This window comes from Mustela lutreola, chromosome 9 (assembly GCF_030435805.1).
Source record: "Mustela lutreola isolate mMusLut2 chromosome 9, mMusLut2.pri, whole genome shotgun sequence".
NCBI classification, from domain to species: Eukaryota; Metazoa; Chordata; class Mammalia; order Carnivora; family Mustelidae; genus Mustela; species Mustela lutreola.
In genome coordinates, this window is record NC_081298.1 from 27,452,574 (window position 1) to 27,470,563 (window position 17,990).

General features: G+C 52.7%; 1 protein-coding gene across 2 annotated transcripts in view; it reads right to left on the reverse strand.

The window, feature by feature from the left end:
• Positions 1-1,063: 1,063 nt before the first annotated feature.
• The window catches only part of ANGPT4 (angiopoietin 4), a 41,537-nt gene continuing 24,610 nt past the window's right edge, over positions 1,064-17,990 (reverse strand). The window contains exons 3-9 of one of the 2 annotated variants that reach the window (XM_059133671.1): positions 17,616-17,737; positions 14,736-14,968; positions 12,373-12,488; positions 9,943-10,044; positions 8,294-8,460; positions 3,856-3,986; positions 1,064-3,042 (exon numbers count right to left, since the gene is read on the reverse strand). In XM_059133671.1, coding sequence (XP_058989654.1) covers positions 2,882-3,042; positions 3,856-3,986; positions 8,294-8,460; positions 9,943-10,044; positions 12,373-12,488; positions 14,736-14,968; positions 17,616-17,737 — 1,032 coding nt within the window. In that variant the 3' untranslated portion in view covers positions 1,064-2,881. The remainder of the gene's footprint in view (positions 3,043-3,855; positions 3,987-8,293; positions 8,461-9,942; positions 10,045-12,372; positions 12,489-14,735; positions 14,969-17,615; positions 17,738-17,990) is intronic. The other variant, XM_059133672.1, reaches the window with a different exon arrangement.

Below are 17,990 nucleotides of genomic sequence, written 5' to 3' on the forward strand. Positions count from 1 at the left end.
ACTGGTCTTGTCCGCAGCCGCTGTGGGTCAGCATCACTGTCAGGGGCTTACAGAGGTCAGGAGCTGCTCTGTCCTAATTGCACGGATTGGAAACATAGGCTCAGGGCGGGAGAGGGACTCTGTTTCAGGGACACAGCCAGGACAGCAAACCAGGGTCTGACATCCCTAGACAGGCCACAGCTGTGTCCTTGATAGTTTGGGGCAACCCTGGGATGAGCGGAAGCTTGGGGGCGAGGAGGATGGGAGAGGGTGCAGAGATGGAGAGAAGGGAAATGGGAGGCAGAGAGATGGAAGGAGGAAAAGTGATTGTCAGCCTGGAAATAGTGCCTGCAAACTGCTAGTCCGTGTGACTTGGGTGGGATTGACCCCAGCCCTGTTCCAGGCATGATCAGGCGGCCCAGGTCTGGTCAATCAGATGCCCAGTGATAAATGCAGAGATGGGCACAGGAGGACCAGTCCCAGCTGGAGAAAATCATGCCTTTGCCAGAATCACTGGGACAGGGGAACTCTCTGCCTTAGGGATGCTAAGGCAGAACTCTCTGCCTTAGGGATGCTCACCTCGGAGGATGTGAGCCTAGGGCTGCCGGAGCCACTTCTCAGGAGAGTAAAGTCAACATGTTGGATGCAGGGCTGATAGGTGGAGACAGGTATGAGTTGAGCCCCTGGATCTAACCGTGCCTGTGCCCACCCCTGGACTTCCTGGTATGTGAGTCAATCCGTTCCTTAGGACCAGTTCCTTTCTATCTCCTGGGCTAGAAAGTCCTGGCATGGAGGAGGAAGGGAGGTAGGAAGGAAGCATGAATGTTTAACAACAGGCATCTGAGGATAACCCAAATCAGCTTCTCAGCATTTTGTAGAAAATGAGCACAGACCAGGATTTGGGACTCAGCCCATCCAGAGGGGTCTGTCTCTGGGGCTCCCAGCTCTGCCTTCATCTCCTCTCCAGCACACAACTGGCCCATACATAAATGCAAACATGCCACGGATTCAAAAACAAATGCTCACCTTACTTGGGTTTGGAAGAAGGGGGGCATGCACTTAGGGATGAATTTCCTCACCCCACTTTCCTCTTTGGGAACTAAATTTTATTAGGCATCTGCTTGTGCCGAGCCCTGTTACAAAGCTGACATACAGTTTCATCGCCTCCTGCCACGGCCCAGCCAGGAGGGAGCGTCATTTCCATTTCACAGACAAGGCAACTGAGGCCTTGAGAGGCTGAGCCACGGGCCTCAAGTCGAGGAGCTGGAGCAGGTCTGTCCAATTCCAGGGCCCCACCCACAGCACGACCGGGCACACAGTAGACGCTAAATAAAAGCCTGGCCAGCAAATGGTGTGCGAGGCCACGTGGGCCTTCTGGGCAGCGCCCTGCCCTTTGGTACTTTCCCCCTCATGCCCGCAAGGCCACCATTGGCAACCACCTCTTTGTTTTTTTCAAAGAGATCAGCGTTAATCTCTGTTGGCTTTGCTTGGGGGACTGTCTGAGGTGAGACTCAAGGACAGGTGGGACCCATTTCCACCACTCCAGCCTTATCCAGGAGAAACCCTCCCGAAGACAGAGGCGTACCCTAGTGGGAAAGCAGGATGGTCTCGGCTGGTCTAGGTGTTGGCTGAGGACGGCAGGGCAGTGCTGGTCTCATCAGGCCTGAGGAGGGTGACCGTGATGGGAGTAGGTGGCAGAGTGGCTGTGGCCCTTCTCTGACCTCTGATGGAAGCTCATGGGGAGCCCCTGATCTTCCAGACCCAGGCCAAGGCCGGCTCTGCCCCCCACACCTACCTCCCTCGAACCCCCAGCTGTAGCATGACTGTTGGATCAGGTGGGAGGAGAGGGCTAGGGTCCTGGCTTGGAGGCTGGAAGGTTCTGGACATGAAGACTGGCGTCCTGCCCAAGGCAGAGTGGATAGTCCCTAACAGTTCCTGAACTTGAGCTGAGGTGAGCTAGGATCGCAGGGTAGCCTCCAGGCAGAGATCTGGCTTCTTAGGGCCAGAAGGAACCTAGCAGGACCCCAGCCCAAAGCACAGACTGGAAACTTAGTTCTAGACCCTTCTTCAGGGGTGGCATGTGTCTTCTTTAAACCAAAGCTTCTTCCAGTTGTTTTTAGAGGCTGTTTGAGATCGTCACTCTGTCTCTTGTAGTTAGAAAGGGTGAGTGCAGATGGGGGTGGGGAGAAGCGGCTCCTTCTGGTCACACTTGACCAACTTTTTCCAAGGGCATCTTAGATGTTCTGGGATAAAGAGGACCTGTTTTCAAATAAGGACACTTGGAGAAAGCTGCCCACTTTAAACAAAGGCATATGACCTCTCTAAAGTCTCTGACAAGTCCTGCAACTAAGAATGCCCGTTCATATTGATTTAACCAGGTGTTTCCTTCCCTCACTTGACCATAGGTAATTTTTGAGGGGAGCCTGAGTTATCTTTCTCTCCAGAACATATTCTAGGACATGTTGGGGGTAAAGAAATCCTTGTTAGATCTTCTGACGCCTCCAAGAGACCAGGTCAGAGCTCCAGATGCTGAGGCCTCGGAGGAGTGGACTGTTAGTCATGTATTTCTTCGAACACCTAAAAGAATTCTGTTCTCAGCTCATTCAGTGTGTTGTGACCCTCAAGCTGGCAGGGGACCCGTGTAGGAGACAGAAAGGAAGAGGACAGAGGGGCACTATAGAGGCAGGATCTCCCCATGACCCACCATTTCTCAACTGGAGGGGAACAGGGAGGCTGTGAACCCTCTGACTTTGGGCAAGGAGCGCTGGGCTTGTCCCCCCTGGGGACCCAGGGGACCCGGGACAACGCCCAGCGCTCTGTCCCATGTTTGGAGTCCAGCTTTCCCAGGAGATGCCCAGTCCCATCTCTTCCTCTGGGTCCAACCTCCAGGCGCATCTGCTTCTCAGATGCCCACGGGGCGCAGCATCATGCGAGTGGCCCGCAGCGAGTAGCTGGGGCCCTGGAAGTAGTGCCAGCGAATGCCGTTGAGCTTGCGCACGTGGTGGCGAGCTGGGTAGTAGATGCCGTTGAGATTCGAGAGGCCGCAGGCGTCAAACCACCATCCTGGGGGAGGGAGAGGGAGGTGGGGGCCAGCCAGTGGGCAGAGGGCAGTCCCCCACCCCAGGGACTCATCAGGGCTGCTGCCTCCTCTGGGAAGCCAGCTCTCAGGGGATGGGGCCGAGTGTCAAGGGTATGGGGGCAGCAGGGAGACTCCCAGACCCTCTGCTCAGCCTGCAGCCACTGAAGGCAGCACCTCGATAGCCCCCAGCTTGTGACAAGTATCTCTTTGGGGCTCTGTCTGATGTCTCTGTCTCTCTCTTTGGTCTGCGTTTCCTTGCCTTTCCTGGTCTGTCTCTCACATACCGTGTCCATCTGTCTTTCTCTATCTCCCCCTCTGGACTTCTATCCCCACAGAGCTCTCTGTGTCCACTGCTCCATGTCTCTATGTCCTGCTGTTCCTCTCTCTGACCTCTGTCCTTCCCAAGGAACACCACTGGAACCAGGGTTGGTGGAGAGCTGCCCCTTATTCCCCTGCCCAGATCTCCCCATCCTGGTCCTGCTCGGCCTGGGAAGCAGATTCTTAGGCTTGGGGCTGGGACTGATCAGGCATCATACCCCATCCTCAGTGTTCCCCTAGCCCAGGCTCAGAGGAAGATCCGTGGTGCCTGTAGAATGAGGGGAAACCCCAACGGAACCTCAAGGACTTGGTAGGGGAAGGGATGGAGGAGTGTGGCCAGGCCAGCATGCAGGTGGGGTACCCCCACCTGCACATTTTTCCCGACAACACCTGGCCACCCAGGACCTGGATGGGAGGTAATAGGGGTGTCCCGCCAGGTGAACTTGGGGACACATGGGGCTTCAGCCCCCCGCACCCACCTCCAGATAGCATCTGGGCACACTTGCAGAGGCAGTTGTCATTGTCTGCATCACGGGTGCTGAAGTTGGTGCCCTGCAAGACCAGGCTGCTCTGGCGCCCTGCTGACCCGCTGTACCCGCTCAGAGAAAGCCTGGAGGCCACCCGGAGGTGGTGATGGGAGATGGGGTCCAGAGTTAGGTCAGGACTGGTTAAAAAAGGTCTCCCCCTGCCCAAGAGGCTTTGCTGAGACTGGGGCTCCCCCTCCAGTTATTCTGGGAGGGGGAGCCCCAGTCTAGGCTGCTTGGGCTGTCCGGGCCCCTGGATTGCCCTCCCTGCCTGCTGCCTCCCAGGGACAGAGCACCCTCTGTGTGCTAGGCCTCCCCCATCTCACTGACCCTGAGTCTTGGACAGGAGTGAAAAGGATCAAAATAATAATACTAATAATGAGAGCAATGCCCAACATTTTTTTGAACACCTTCTATGTGCTAGGCATTCTGTGGTTTAGCTCCTGCTCCTGGCATCCTCACAACACCCTCTTATTTCCATCTTACAGATGAAGAAACAGAGATCCCAAGAACCAAGGGAGACTGCCCTAGGCCTCGGAATGAAAGACAGTGAAAGCCAGGTCCCCGCCTAGGGTGGCCTGTCTGGAGAGCTGTGTGCATTTTGCTCCCCAGCTGACCACCCTACAACCCCAGCCTGCCACCTCCAGGAAGCCTTCCCTGACCACACCAGCCCACATGGATCTGCAGCATCCCCAGCCCTGTGACTTGCACATCTGTAGCCAGTTGGTGGTTTCTCTTTCTCTGCCAGGCTATGAGACCCTGGTGGGCATGGCCAAGGCTGTGTGGCAATTACAACCATGAACTCTGGGGATAGAATGCCTGGATTCGAATCCCAGCTCTGCCACTCGCCAATGGTATGACCGTGGGCAGACTGTGTTGCCTGTCAGCTGCAGTTTCTCCTTCTGTGAAATGGTAACGATAGTCCTGTTACCCGTGACAACTTCATCATGTTATTGTGATCCAAGGCCCCCGGGGTTGAGAAGGGCAGAACTGCACGTTAGTGCTTGTTAGCCATTGTCCCTGTGGTCCCACTCGGGACACACAGCCACCATGGGCTCTTGTTCAACCTGATGGGAGAGGGTATTGGGTGCTTGCAGCCCTGGGGGTTGAGCATCCTAAGGGTGGAGAAAAATGGACACCAGATGCAGCCAGAGCAGCTCGGGGCAGCTCTGGTTCCCTCAGGGCAGGGCCTGGGAGATGCCACTGGTGGGATCAAGAGAGAACGTGGGACCTGGGTGTGGGGACTGGCTCAGTCCCTGCTCCTCCCACCGTGGGCTCTGCCTGTCTGTAGAGTCGCAGTGGCATGGCCGTTAGGGTCCAGGTGCCCCAACTGGGAAACCCTAACTGTGCCCTTAAACATGTAGCCCGGGACTTATGGGATTGGTGTCGCAACCTCCCTGTAAAGGGACCCATCTGGCCAAGAGCTCCCACGGGTGGGGATGGCAGGTTGGCCTGGCTTCTCTCCGTGGCCATTAGAGGCTCCCCTTGATGTTTCAGTGATGTCAGTTCAAGGTCAGTCTTGGAGCTCAGGCTGAGGTTTGGGGGTCCCTTTCAGTCCGAGGTGCGTGGAATCATGGCTGGACAAAGCCAATGATCTCACGAGATCATTCCAGCAGCACTGGCCTCCCTAAATGTCTCCAAGTCCTCAGCTTGGGCTCTGCCTCTCTTCCCTTCTTCTGTGGGAACTAGCATGGGGAATCTTGTGACCTTTGGAAAAATCTTAAGTCGGGGACCAGGAACCCCCATGTGACCCATCGTTCAGAGGCACTTTGAACATGTTCACAGCTCAAGCCCAGGGACTTCAAATACACAAGTCTCTGGGTATTCCCAAGTTATTAGACACACAAGGTATGTTTCCACGTGTCTGTGGATCTGTGGGTGGGGTCTGTGTGTCTACTGGTGTGAGCATTTGTGTACAGCTCTTCATGCCTGCGTGTGTGTGTGTGTGTGTGTGTGTTTGACGTTTGTGCAGCAAGAGCTATGGTGGGTCCCGGAGTGTGCCCTGGAATCTGTCTCTATGTCTGATGGTGTGTATGTCTGTTTGTGTAGCTGTGCGCTTATAGCCCGGGCACTCTGTAGGCCCAGTGCACCCTCCCATCACCCTCCACATGGGCATGTATGTCTCTGCATGCCCCTGGATACCTCTGTGTGGGTTTCTATGTGGATCCTGCCTTTGTAAGCAAATCTGGCTGTGTGGGCACCTCTGGGGGGCACACACCTGGCATCTGTGTGTGTGCATGCCTGTCCGTGCCTCTTCTCCCTTGCTCTGTGGGCCACTTCCTCTTGCGGGCTAATGCGTGTGCTTCAGCCAGGCTCCAGAAGGCCCCCATTATTGTGTCTGATACCTAGAGGCACCCCTCCTGCCCCTGACCCCCAGGCCCCAGGGCTGAATCGGCTTCCCTGCAGGGGATGCTCCCCATCTCACCAGCCAGCTGACTCTATGGTGGGGGCACGGAGGCCGGCCTCTGTTCTGTCACCATCTCCTTGGCTCTTCTCTGGCAGTTTCCAGGTTTGTGTCTTCTAGGATCTCTACCTCCTCTGCCCCCCACCCCCTGCCCCGGCTCCCAAGCTTTTCCTGAATGAGTGGGGGATTCTCCCTTATGATCTTGATAGAGACTTGCTCAGGTTTGGGGTATCTGTCACCAGTTGGATGTAACTTATACCCTCTGCCTGGGATGCCCTTCCTTGTCTCTCTTTGTCTGGAGGATACCTACCATTTATAGGCCTTACCTCCTCCTAGGAGTCCTCCCTGTTTGCATGAGCATCTCTGTGCCCCTGCAGTATCCCCATAGGCAGCTACTGTCTTCCTGGGAGTGTGGGACTGCCTGTGGACCTGCTCACCCCCAGACACACAGGACACACTGGACTGTGAACTAGGCACTGGGGATGAGAACAGCAGTGAACTCACACAGAGCAGGCCTGCTGAGTGTGTTAAGGCTGCCTTGGGGACAGCAATTACAACATTATTTGCTGAGCACTTACTAAGTGCCAGGCACTGTGTTAATGCTCTATGGGCAGTATCTCATTTGAGCTTCATAACATGTTGAATGAAGCAGATGTATGCAGGGCACCCATTTTACAGATGAGAAGGTGGAGGTAGTCCTTTGGGGATGCTCAGGGAGGTCGCTAAGGTCGCTCAGGGAGTCAGGACTTAAACCTTGGCTTTGGTGGCTTACAGGGGAGTCAGCAGGGTGTTGTGGTGACTCATTGGTCACCTTGAGGAGTACAGGGGCATCCAGCTTTGCCCTGCCTAGCCCGAACCCAGGGCATGGTCCATTGAGCTCTGAAACTTGCAGTTTAAGGAGGACTATTATCAGATTGAGGTGGGTCCCCATAAAGAGGATGCCAGGACAATGTAGCTGGAGAATCCGGGAGCATTTTAAAAGACCAGAGAAGGGCAGGGCACTCATTGAAAAGCTCCCAAGTTGGAATTAGACGTAGAGTGTAGGAGGACAGAGAGCCTCCAGGGATTCCTTTGGAGGAAGTGACCTTCCTGTCAGTGGAGGGATTCCTGGCTGGCTGATGACTATGGCTGTGGAGGAGATTCTAGCATCATGGGAAGACCCAGATGACACCGTGAGGTCCTTTGCAGACCCATGAGTGTGGGTCTATGATTTCAATCCTCTCCTGTTCAAAGAGAACTTTGAGTTTCTCAAAGAGGCAACATCACGTAGTGGAAACACCCCGAGTTTTGGTAGCAGTGAGATCTGAGTTCAAGTCCTAGCTCTACCTAACTTGTAACTGTGGGCAGAGGACTTAAGCTCTGTGCCTGCTCCCAACTCCCTAGAGCAAGTACAGCAATGCTTACCTCAGAGTGTTGTAGAAAGACTAAATGGAATAATATGCTTTGGGAACACAGTAGGTGCTCAATAAATGCTCTTTTCTTTTCCTAAACAGAGCTAAGAACCAAGCCAAGGGAGGTGTGGGAGACCTTGCTGGTTTTACATTATACTTATTTAAGCCCATCCTGCAGTTAACAAGCAGAGGTACAGAGAAGCCAGAACATTGACTTGCTCAAGTTCACAAAGTGAGCTGAAACAGAGCCAGAATGAGCTCAGGTCCCCTGATTCCCTTCCATTTCCACCTCACCCCACAGCATGGATAGCCTGGACTCCCTGCTCTGGGCCTCAGTAATATGGCTGACTCGGGATGACTGACCTGAGAAGGCCCTTTCCTGCTCCTAGGCCGGCAACATCAGCGACATGCTCTCCACCCCGCCCAGTGGCTAGGAGGTGTTGAGTGTTAACCAGCCGCCTCCAGAACCCGTGACGTGTGCTCAAATGGGGGACAGATGGTAGAAACAGGAGACGCCCAGGGACTGACCCATAGTGCAGACTCTACAGCCACTAGCCCAGGACCCTGGCCCGCCCACCAGCCTGGGCCCCAAGCCCACCTGTACAGCTGCCCCTCACTGCCCAGCTGGAAATGCTCATACTGGGCATAGGCCTCGTTGCCCTCCCAGTCTTGCAGCTCCACGCGCAGAGAATAGGCTGTCCTGCTGGTGAGCTGGTGCACCACCTCATTGCCCAGCCAGTGCTCCCCCACCAGGTCACCGAAGCCCTACGGAGAGGGAAGGGTAGGGGTGGGTTTCGTGCTGTGATGGGAGGCTGCCCCGCTGGCAAAGGAGTTGGGCTGGGCCAGGCTCCAGGGCCACTTAATCCAAAACCACTTTGCCTGATGATCAAGTCCATAAAGTACAGTGTGGGCAGGCCTAGGGATGGGAGTTCCCCACCTCCTGGAGCAAAAAGACTAAGATTTTTGTAAATGTAAATTTCTGTTCAAAATAATTGAAATCACATTTCTGCAGAGTTTGAGAACAAACAAAATGAATCTGTGGTGATAGAAGTCAGAATAGCTTCTTGACCGGGACGCACAGAGGCAGAGGGGAGCACAGGGAGGGCTTCCGTGGTGCCAGGAGTGTTGTATACCTAAATTTGACTGGTGGTCACATTGGTGAATACGTATGTAAAAATCCACTAAATATCTTACACCTAAGATCTGTGCCTTTAGCGGCAAAAATTTAAAGATTTTAATCAGCTGCATACATTGTAGAGAAAACTTTGTTTAGTGACATGGCAGCTGCTGCAAAATTTCAGCAACATAGAAATACAAAGCTAAGCATGTTAGGAGTTACCAGTGTCCCTGAGCGAGGAGAAACCAATGCCCTGGGCAGAGCCACAATTCAGCACCAAGGACAGGGACACACCTAAGCCCCACTCCCCATTTCAGTCACGCATCGCTGCTGATCAGCCTAATGATTAATAATCATTGCCCTTGTGTGTTTCTGTGTCTGCGCACTTATTCCTTTTTGTCCTTTCAATAATTGTTTAAAACCCAACTGGCTCAAGAACACTCCTATCTTAATTTGGTATTTCTTTTTTAAGTATTTATCAAATGAACAGTAAGCAGACACAACTAATGACACTGTTGCATTTCCACGTATCCTTTTCTATTTCTTTTGCTTGTGGAAACTTTAAGAGCTTTTAAGTCAGCTTCCCAAAGGTCCTTTATTCAAAATTTAATTAAAAAATTGGAAGACAATCTAGCACTATGCCTCATCTTGTAAAATGCATGGGGTCTTTTTGAGCCAACAATTCCATGTTAAGAATCTCTCTTGCAGATGTAATGATATTAGTATGTGCGAAGACAAGGACATTGACTTAAGCAAAGCAGCCAGGGGTGGGCAGGGGAGATGATTTTCTTCTGTTCCATTTTTTTTGTATTCTTAAAAAAAAATTTCTAAGCAACATGTATATATGATCTTTCCACAAATAAAGAAATAAAGTTAAACTTTTATTCTTAGGGTCTGTCTTAGAACTTGCAAAAAGAAGGTCTGATTTTCAATGACAGGGTCCCTGACAGCGAATGTGCACTGGGAAAATTTGTTTGAGGGTAATTGGTCTTAGGTGGGTTTCTGTTTTTGTTTTTTTTTTTTTTTTTTTTCTTTCTGGGAAAGGCTGAGGGTAAACCAGTGCCCTGCCTCCGATCCATCTCCACCAGGCTTCAGGGTGGAGAAGCCCCTTCCCAGGGTAGTAGTGTTACCTGTTTGTAATCTCTCCAGTTCCGCTGGAAATTCACGCTGCCATTCTCACGGCGCTGGATGAGAGTCCACCCACCTCCATTGGCCTCCATGTCACAGAACACCTGGAAGGAGTTGGGTGGTGGTTGGTAGGGATTCGGAAGCCCCTGGGAGTGTCAGAGACAGGTCTGGGTCAGCCCAATTTTGATCTGGCTGACATTCTCACAGAACAACAAGTGAGCCTGGTGCTTGAGGACATCAGAAATATCCAGGTCCACATTTCCCACTTCTCGTCATCATTTTTCTAAAGTCATAGGCAAGTGATGCCCCCCTCAGAGCCTTCCTTTCCTCATTCATAAAATGCAAGTATTAAGACCGTAACCTCTTTGTGCCTCAGTTTCTCATCTGCAGATGGGCTTGATGTAAGAACTATATAAGCTGAGCCATCTGAAGAACAGAGCCTGGATGTACTGGGCACTCAGTAAGTGGAGGCTTTTCCCTTGTTGGTATTGTGAGGTTGTTGTAAGGATTAAATGCAGAGAGGTGTAAAGCACTTGGCCCACAGTGCAGATTCAGGAATTGCTCTTACGTTCAGCAGACAAATGTTTTCTGAGCACTGCTACATACCAAGCTCTATTCAGGACAAGGAGGGTTGCCAGTATGGATAAGACAGAAAAAGTCTTTCTCTCAAAGGCTCACCATCCATTGTATCATAATCTTCTCTTTCAGCCTAATCTTTGTTCACATATCCCTTTTCCAGCCAGTTCAGTATAAGTTAAGTGTTCAGTGAGAGATAAATCAACCCTCAGGGCTGGCTTGGTCTGGAGGAGGCCATGATGGGGTAGGCAGACTGTGGATTATGAACATCTGGGTAGCTAGAAGGAGAGCTTCTAAGGAGTCACTGGGCAACCCTGGAAGTCTTCTCAGAGGAGATAGCATTAGAACAGGGCCTTGGCATGTACCTGACAGGCAGACAAGGGGAATGGCCCCTCCAGGGGAGGGAGCAGCTCTGACAAGGTAGAGGCCAGCTCAGGGAGAGAAGACAGTTGCTTTTGTTGTGGAAGTAGCAGAAGGTGCAAGAAGGGAAATTGAGGTCCAGAGAGGAGAAGGGACTTGCTCAAGGCAAGGGAGACAAGAAAAGCTGAGGGGCGCTGAGTGGCTCAGTGGGTTAAGTCTCTGCCTTCAGCTCAGGTCATGGTCTCAGGGTTCTGGGATCGAGCACCACATCGGGCTCTCTGCTCAATGGGGAGCCTGCTTCCCCCTCTCTCTCTCTGCCTGTCTCTCTGCCTACTTGTGATCTCTGTCAAATAAATAAGTAAAATCTTAAAAAAAAAAAAAGAAAAGAAAAGAAAAAAAGAAAAGCTGAAGTGTGAGCCCAGAACTTGGGTCTCCCAGAATTCTACAATAGCTGAACTTACTTAGTTTCATGTAGAATATTTACTTAAAAAGTCATGTCGCTTAAAAAACAAACAAACAAACAAACAAACAAACTTAAATACTTAGATTAACTGCATTTTAAAAGGAAATCTTATAGTACTATAAATTGAAAACTAGTAACCCTTGTTTTTATTCAGATAATTATAAAAATAAACAAAAACGTGAAATTCTAGCTAAAAATTAAGGGCTTGATCTCTGTGTCAAAAGAAGAGTTGAGCAGGTATACATGAAGTGGTAAACATAGTCTGGAGACAAACTGATATGGAATCCAAAGGAATTCAAACAGAATTAGGAAGAGCAAAGACTGGTTAGTTGTTCCCCATAGTCTTTCAGGTCAAGGGCCTGGTCCCTTGACCCCTCATCCACCTGCTAACTGGAGCTCAAAGCCCAGGGCAAACTTGGAAACATTCACTGGGGTCTCTGTTGGTCCTGATCCCTAATTTCCCAGGTGGAGCAGAGCCCCCACACCTGCATTCAATTGGGCTATATGTAAATTAGAAATAATCTTTTTTTTGAGATGCCTGGGTGGTGTAGTTGCTTAGGTGTCTGGTCTGCCTTTGGCTCAGGTCTTGATCCTAGGGTCCTGGGGTGGTCCTGGGGTGGAGTCTGGCATTGGGGTCCTTGCTTAGGGGGAAGCCTGCTTCTCCCTTTGCCTGCTGCTCCCCCACTTGTGTTCTCTCTCTCTCTCTCTGACAAATAAATAAAATCAGAAAGAAAGAAAGAAACTTCTTTGTGTTAAGCCCCTGGATTTTCAGGGTTGATTTACTGAATCAGCTAACATTACTTTAAGAAACACAAGACTATTTTCTGCCCTTCCAACTGAAAGCATTCTGGGAACTTCTCTACCCCCACATTCTGACCTCTGATTGGATGGGGGCTCTAGAAGGTAGGGTCCGCCCACCTTCTCTGACAGGTCAGATGTTGTAGAAAGCCTGAAGCTGATGGAGGATGGCCTGCCAGGGACGCCCTTGACTCAACACCCTTGGATAGTCTCAGCCCCCAGGGAGTCCCCTAACCTTCCTGGGCTCCGTCATATTGGCCACATGGATGGTGTAGATGCCGCTGGCATTGGCCCCGAAGCGCTGGATCTCTGCACAGTCCTGGAACACGTGCTCAGCGGCCCTCACAGAGGCTGCAATGGGACAAAGTAGAAGCAATTGGAGGTAAGCTAAGGAGAGAGGGAAGGGGCCAGGTGGGCACTACTTCCTGCCAGCTTCTGGGTTGGGAAATGCCGGGCACAGGGAGAGGTGTCAGACCTGGGAAAATTTCTTAGGGGAGGTGACCAGAGCTGGGATGTGGATACAGGGCAGGAGTGACCTAGGAGAAGGGGAAAATGTTCCAAGCAGAGGGAACAGCAAGTTCAAGGGCTCTAAGGTGGGAACAGTCCTGGTGTGTGCAGTGATGGGAAGTGGTGGAGGCCAAGGAAGGAAAAGATCCACCACCCATGAGAGCAGAGCTGAGGCCAGAGAGAACTCTGGCTGTCCGATGAACTTGATGGGAGTAGGGCAAAGCCAGCACAGGCATGGTCACCAAAGAAGGAGAGACGAGGCTGAGTTTCAGCAAGGGGCCAAGTCAGCCTTGTGAGCCAGGATGAGGAGCCTCGGCTGTGCCAAGGAGGAGCGCTCTGGCTAGAGTGTGGAACAGGGACTGGAGGGGATGAGACTCAAAGCAGGGTGGCCACGGACCAGGTTTCTAGAGTCTTCCAGGACTTCCAGGAGAGGTAACTGGGGTCTGAACTCCAAGGAGATCTTTCCCCCTTTCTTAGACCAGGAATCCAAGGCCCAAGAGTAAGGTTACTGACTCAAGGGCGCATAGCTGGGGGCACAGGCAAAGCCTCCCCTCTCTCTAGGTCATACGAAGGAGTCCTTAGAGCCTTGGGCTGGAGGCACAAATCGACAATGCCCTTCTTTGGTGACAGTGGGGCAGGGGGACAGGGTGTTTGGGCAAAGTGTGCCTGAGGCGAGGTGCCCAAAGCAACCTGCTCTCCAGACTGGGGAGCAGACACTGGGTCACAGCTGGAGACCGGGCTAGCTGTGGGGAGAGGCCTTGGGGAAAGGTCTTGGGCCGGGGCCTGCAACGGGGGCTGAGCTACAATACCCCACACATGGGACTCATTTAGGCGGCTTCCCTGCCAGGGTTACGCACAAGCCAGTGATGGGTTCGGGTCACTCCATATTGCATGGTTTGGAAGGCATCCACTTCTCCTGCCTGTGGTTTCCTTGGGGCCTCAAATCTCTTAACCCAGCAGGGCCTGCCCGACCTAGACAAGCTCCTGGTGCCATCCTCTGGCCCCAAATCCTTGCCAGCCATCGTACCTGGAACCCATCACTATTGCTTGATTCCTTGTAACTTAAAGGCTTCCCAGGCTCCGCTATGGCAATCCTAGAAACCCCTTCCTATGCCATTCTCCACTGCCCAGTTCCAGTTAGGCTTCCCCAAATATAGTCCCACTTGATGCAAAACCCTCATGTGGCTTTTGGCTGTCCTCAAGTTCATGTTCTCTCTCCTCATCACAGCCTTTCAAGGCCTTCAGTGGCTTGGAAATTTCAAACACACAGCTAGCACATAGTGGCACATACTGAAAAAATTCACTTCCTGCTTCTTCACTTAGAGACCCAGAGATGGGCAGGTGGGTATTTTTGCAAGACTAGGCTGTTCACTGCTGCATTCCCAGAACCCGGCATTGGGCCTGGCACATAGTGGATGCTCAGTAATGGCTTCGCTGACTGAGTGAAGCTGAAACCAGCAATGCCTTGGCCACCCTAAATGGACTCCATCAGAAGGAGTCAGTGAGAGCTGGTGGTGGTGTGGGGGGGGGGGCACCAGGCATTGTTCCCCCTTCTCAGAAGCTAGGGCCAGAGTCACCTCCTCACTTCTGTTTGGCTCTCCTGGGCTTAGGGACAAGGGCAACAGGGTGACAGAAGACTTTGGGAGAACGGTGAGTCTAACCTCTCCATTCTACAGAGAGGGAAACTGAGGACAGGGGAGGGGTGGGGCAAGTCTGAGCAAGCGAGGATGGAGCATGTGGATCCTGGAACCCAAACTTGTCTGGGCTGGTGGTATCCTTATTAGCTTCACTTCTTTAAACAGATGGGGAACTGAGGCCAAGAGAGGGACGGGGGCCTGCCCAAGGTCACTCACGGAGTCAAGAGGTAGAGTCTGGATTGGTTCCTCCTGGCACACTCGTCCTCACCACTATCATTACTGGTGGTTATTTCTGTTTCACAGGTGCTGGGAGAGGGGCCGGGCCCTTCCCCGCCCCACAGTGGCTTCTGGGCGACCCCTACCCCCACCTCGAAAGCGAGCCGGCAGGGTAAGCAGGATCTCCCTCTCCGCTCCTGCCCTCCTCCCACACCGCGCAGGCGCCCCGCTCGCTCACCCGGGCCCTGGGCCACGACGCGCACCAGGCGCTGTACGGATTCCAGCAGCTGCCGCTGCTGCCGCTGCAGGAGACTGGAGTTGCCGCTGGCGGCGCGCAGGCTGCGCTCCAGGCCCGCGAGGGCGCCGCTCTGGCGCCCCAGCAGACGCCGCAGCCGCTCCTTCTCGCCCCGGAGGGAAGCCAGCTCCGCCTGCTGCTGTGTCTCCAGGGCCTGCACCCGCGTCTCCAGCGCGCTGCGGGGCGGGGGTGCACGCGGGTCATCCCGCGGGTCCCCACACACGGCCACATTCGCGCGCTTGCCTCTGGGGCTTGAGGTGGGGGGCACTCCGCGGAACAGATCCGCACGGAGGCCCAGAGAGGCAGAGCGTGCTGTCCCGGATTACACAGCGGAGGGGATGGAGGGGAATAAGTGCACCGGGGGCAGAGAGTGAGGAGGGGAGGAAATACCCCGCCCTGGAAGAAGATAGATTGGGATCCTTAGAAGAAAGAGGTGCGGGTGGGGGGACATGCCAGTCATCTGGGCAGTGGTTACCAGATCCCCAGTATGCCTGCCCTTGGAGCCAGCAGTCCGCTCTCAGGAGATAAGCTCCAGGGAGCAGGCGCGAGAGTGCCCCTTGGGGGATTAGTTATACTAGAGAAAAAGGAAACAGTTTCGACGTCCAACAGACAGAGCTGGCTGAGTCTGTTTGCTTTCCGTGTCCCTGGAAATGTTCTGGAGCCGCGAAGAGGAAGGAGGCAGAGCGCATATGCACGAAACTGGAAAGACGCCCAGGGCGCGGAGGGAACTGCGCCGGCACATCAGTGCCTCTAGTGCAGCCCCACGTGTGGGAAGACAAAACAAGAGAAAGAAAAAAGGTCTACAGGGAAATGGAGAGGGAAACCGGGGAACTGATAGGAAAAGGCATGGAAAGACACGTGGAAGGACACAGCGGAGCCTGAGCGCATCCTCCTGATGAGGTGGTTCTGGAGGTGAGCGATGGACAGGGAGGAAGAAGATGGAGGCAGTTGGAGGGAACCCACCTTCCCTTTCGTTTTATAGGTCCTTATGGTCTGGTGATATAGTAAACATGGAGCATATTTGTCATGAATTTTTAAAAAAAGTTTTAGAAAAAGCAAAAAAAAAAAAAATCTTTTGACTCAGCAATCCACTTTTGGCATTTTATCTTGGTTTGTTCCTGCGTGTGTGCGAGGAGATATGGGGACATAATTAGGGGCTTGGTGTTGAACAGGAGTAAGAGACAGGAAGCAACCTTAATCCCCCAAATTGGGGACTGGGGATATAAGCGTGGGCGCAGCCATAGGGTGCAACATGATACAATTAGAGAGAAGAATGGACAAGTGTGTCGTGCAATTATGGAACAGTTTTTAGGATACTTGGAAAATAGAGGTGCAGAGTGGTACGCTCTATTTGGGTTCAAGAAGGGCAACAAAAGGACTATGCGCACGTATTTGTTTACATATTCATAGGAAACCCTCAAATGCCAGCTTGTAGAATATCTGCTGTGGGATAGGGATTTTTGTCTCTGTGTTCACTTTGTCAAAACAATGTCTCCCATGTGGTAAAGCTCAAAAAAGTGATTGTTGGTTGAATGACTGGAAGAGGACAAGACACCAGGAAGAGGGGTCACCTCTGCTGTGGGCAGGTGTGTGGCCGAGGGATAGGATGGGAGGGAGACATCCTCCTATTTATGAGGTTATGCTGACCCATTCTCCAGACAAGAACAACGAGTCTAGCCAGGGCACAAGGAATTTCCCCTGAGCCCCGAATTCTGCGGCAGGAAGAGAAAAAGTTGGGGGCACACTCGGGTTCTAGAATTTTAGCTCTCTCCATGGGCCAAGTGCTTATTGATGACATCGTCTGTCTTCTGTGACTTCTAGGCACCTGGTGACAATTCAGACTGTCCCAGTCCCTGCTCTCCCCCACCTCGGGGTGGGGACACAAAAATAAGGAAGTGGACAAACTATCATTAGCTGCACACAGATCAGAGGGAGCTGGGCGGGCCTGATGGCCTGATCTTGACCCAGCACGTGAGCGACAATGACATCTCCCCTTGCACCCGGGCCGGTGGCTGCTTCAGAGCGTGGGTTTTGCCTCCCCTAACACCTTGACCTTGACAGTTTTTCTCCACTCAGCTCGAAACCAAGATGAAATCAGCCTCAGAAGCCCATTTCTCTGCCTTATCTGTACCCCATGACTTTTTTATTCTTTGTAATTTGCAGGGTGTTCCCCTCAAGTGTATTTGCTTACAAATGCTGAGACTCTCTCTTCTCTGCCTGTGTAGGCAAGAGGCTGGCAATGCGGTTGCTTCTGGGAAAAGCAACTAGTGGATAAGATCAGATTTACTTATTTACAAGCAAGTAAATCAAATAGAAATTTACAGGGTGAATTGCACAGCATATAAACTAAACTGTAGCTCAATAAAACTGTTAAAAATTTATAAAATAAAGGAACAAAGAAGGAAAGGAGAAAGAATGGAGAAAGAATCAGGGTGTCCCGAACTCCCGGGGGAAATGTCTGTCTCCTGTCTCCACCCAGCGATGCCTGTCTGACCCCCAGCCCTGCCCCAGGGCCCACCTTCACTCCCAGCTTGAGTCTGGACTCTAGCCCTGGTTTTAGTCCTTACCCCAGCTCTGGCTCCAGCCTGAGACCCCCCTGTAAATGGTCCTTCACTTCAGTCCTAAGCCGGGCCCCCAGCTCTGACTCCAGCCCTGGGGCCCAGGCACTAGCCCCCAGTCCAATTTCCAACCCTGGCCCCGGCCTCAGTCCAGCCCTGGCTCTGGTGCCCCCCAGCCCCACCCCATCCTGAGTCCCAGCCGACTTGGGTCCCAGGCTGGCCCTCGCCCCCAGGTCTGGCCTGGTGCCAGGGCACTAGCACCCACCTGTTGCGGCCGTGCAGCCTGTGGAGCTCGTGGCCCTGCAAGAGTAGCTGTTTCTCCAGCTTGTTGGTGGACAGTGAGGTCTCCAGTAGCTGGATCTCCATTCGGGATGTCTGGTTCAGGACCTGTCCCAGCAAACAAGAAGGGGAAGGGGGCGACGACACAGACCCTGCAGGAGCCCTGATTGGCAGCCGCCCCCCTCTCTGGGGGCTCTGCCATTCTAGCAAGGTGCTGATCTATTTCCTCCTAGAAGTTAGATCCTATAGTCGTTCATTTATCCCTTCCTTTCTTCACTCACTCACAGGCCCTTGCTGAGTTTGTGGTCTGTTTCTTGACAGCAGTTCCATTTTTCCTAATGCTAAGGCTCCAGGAGGAGTC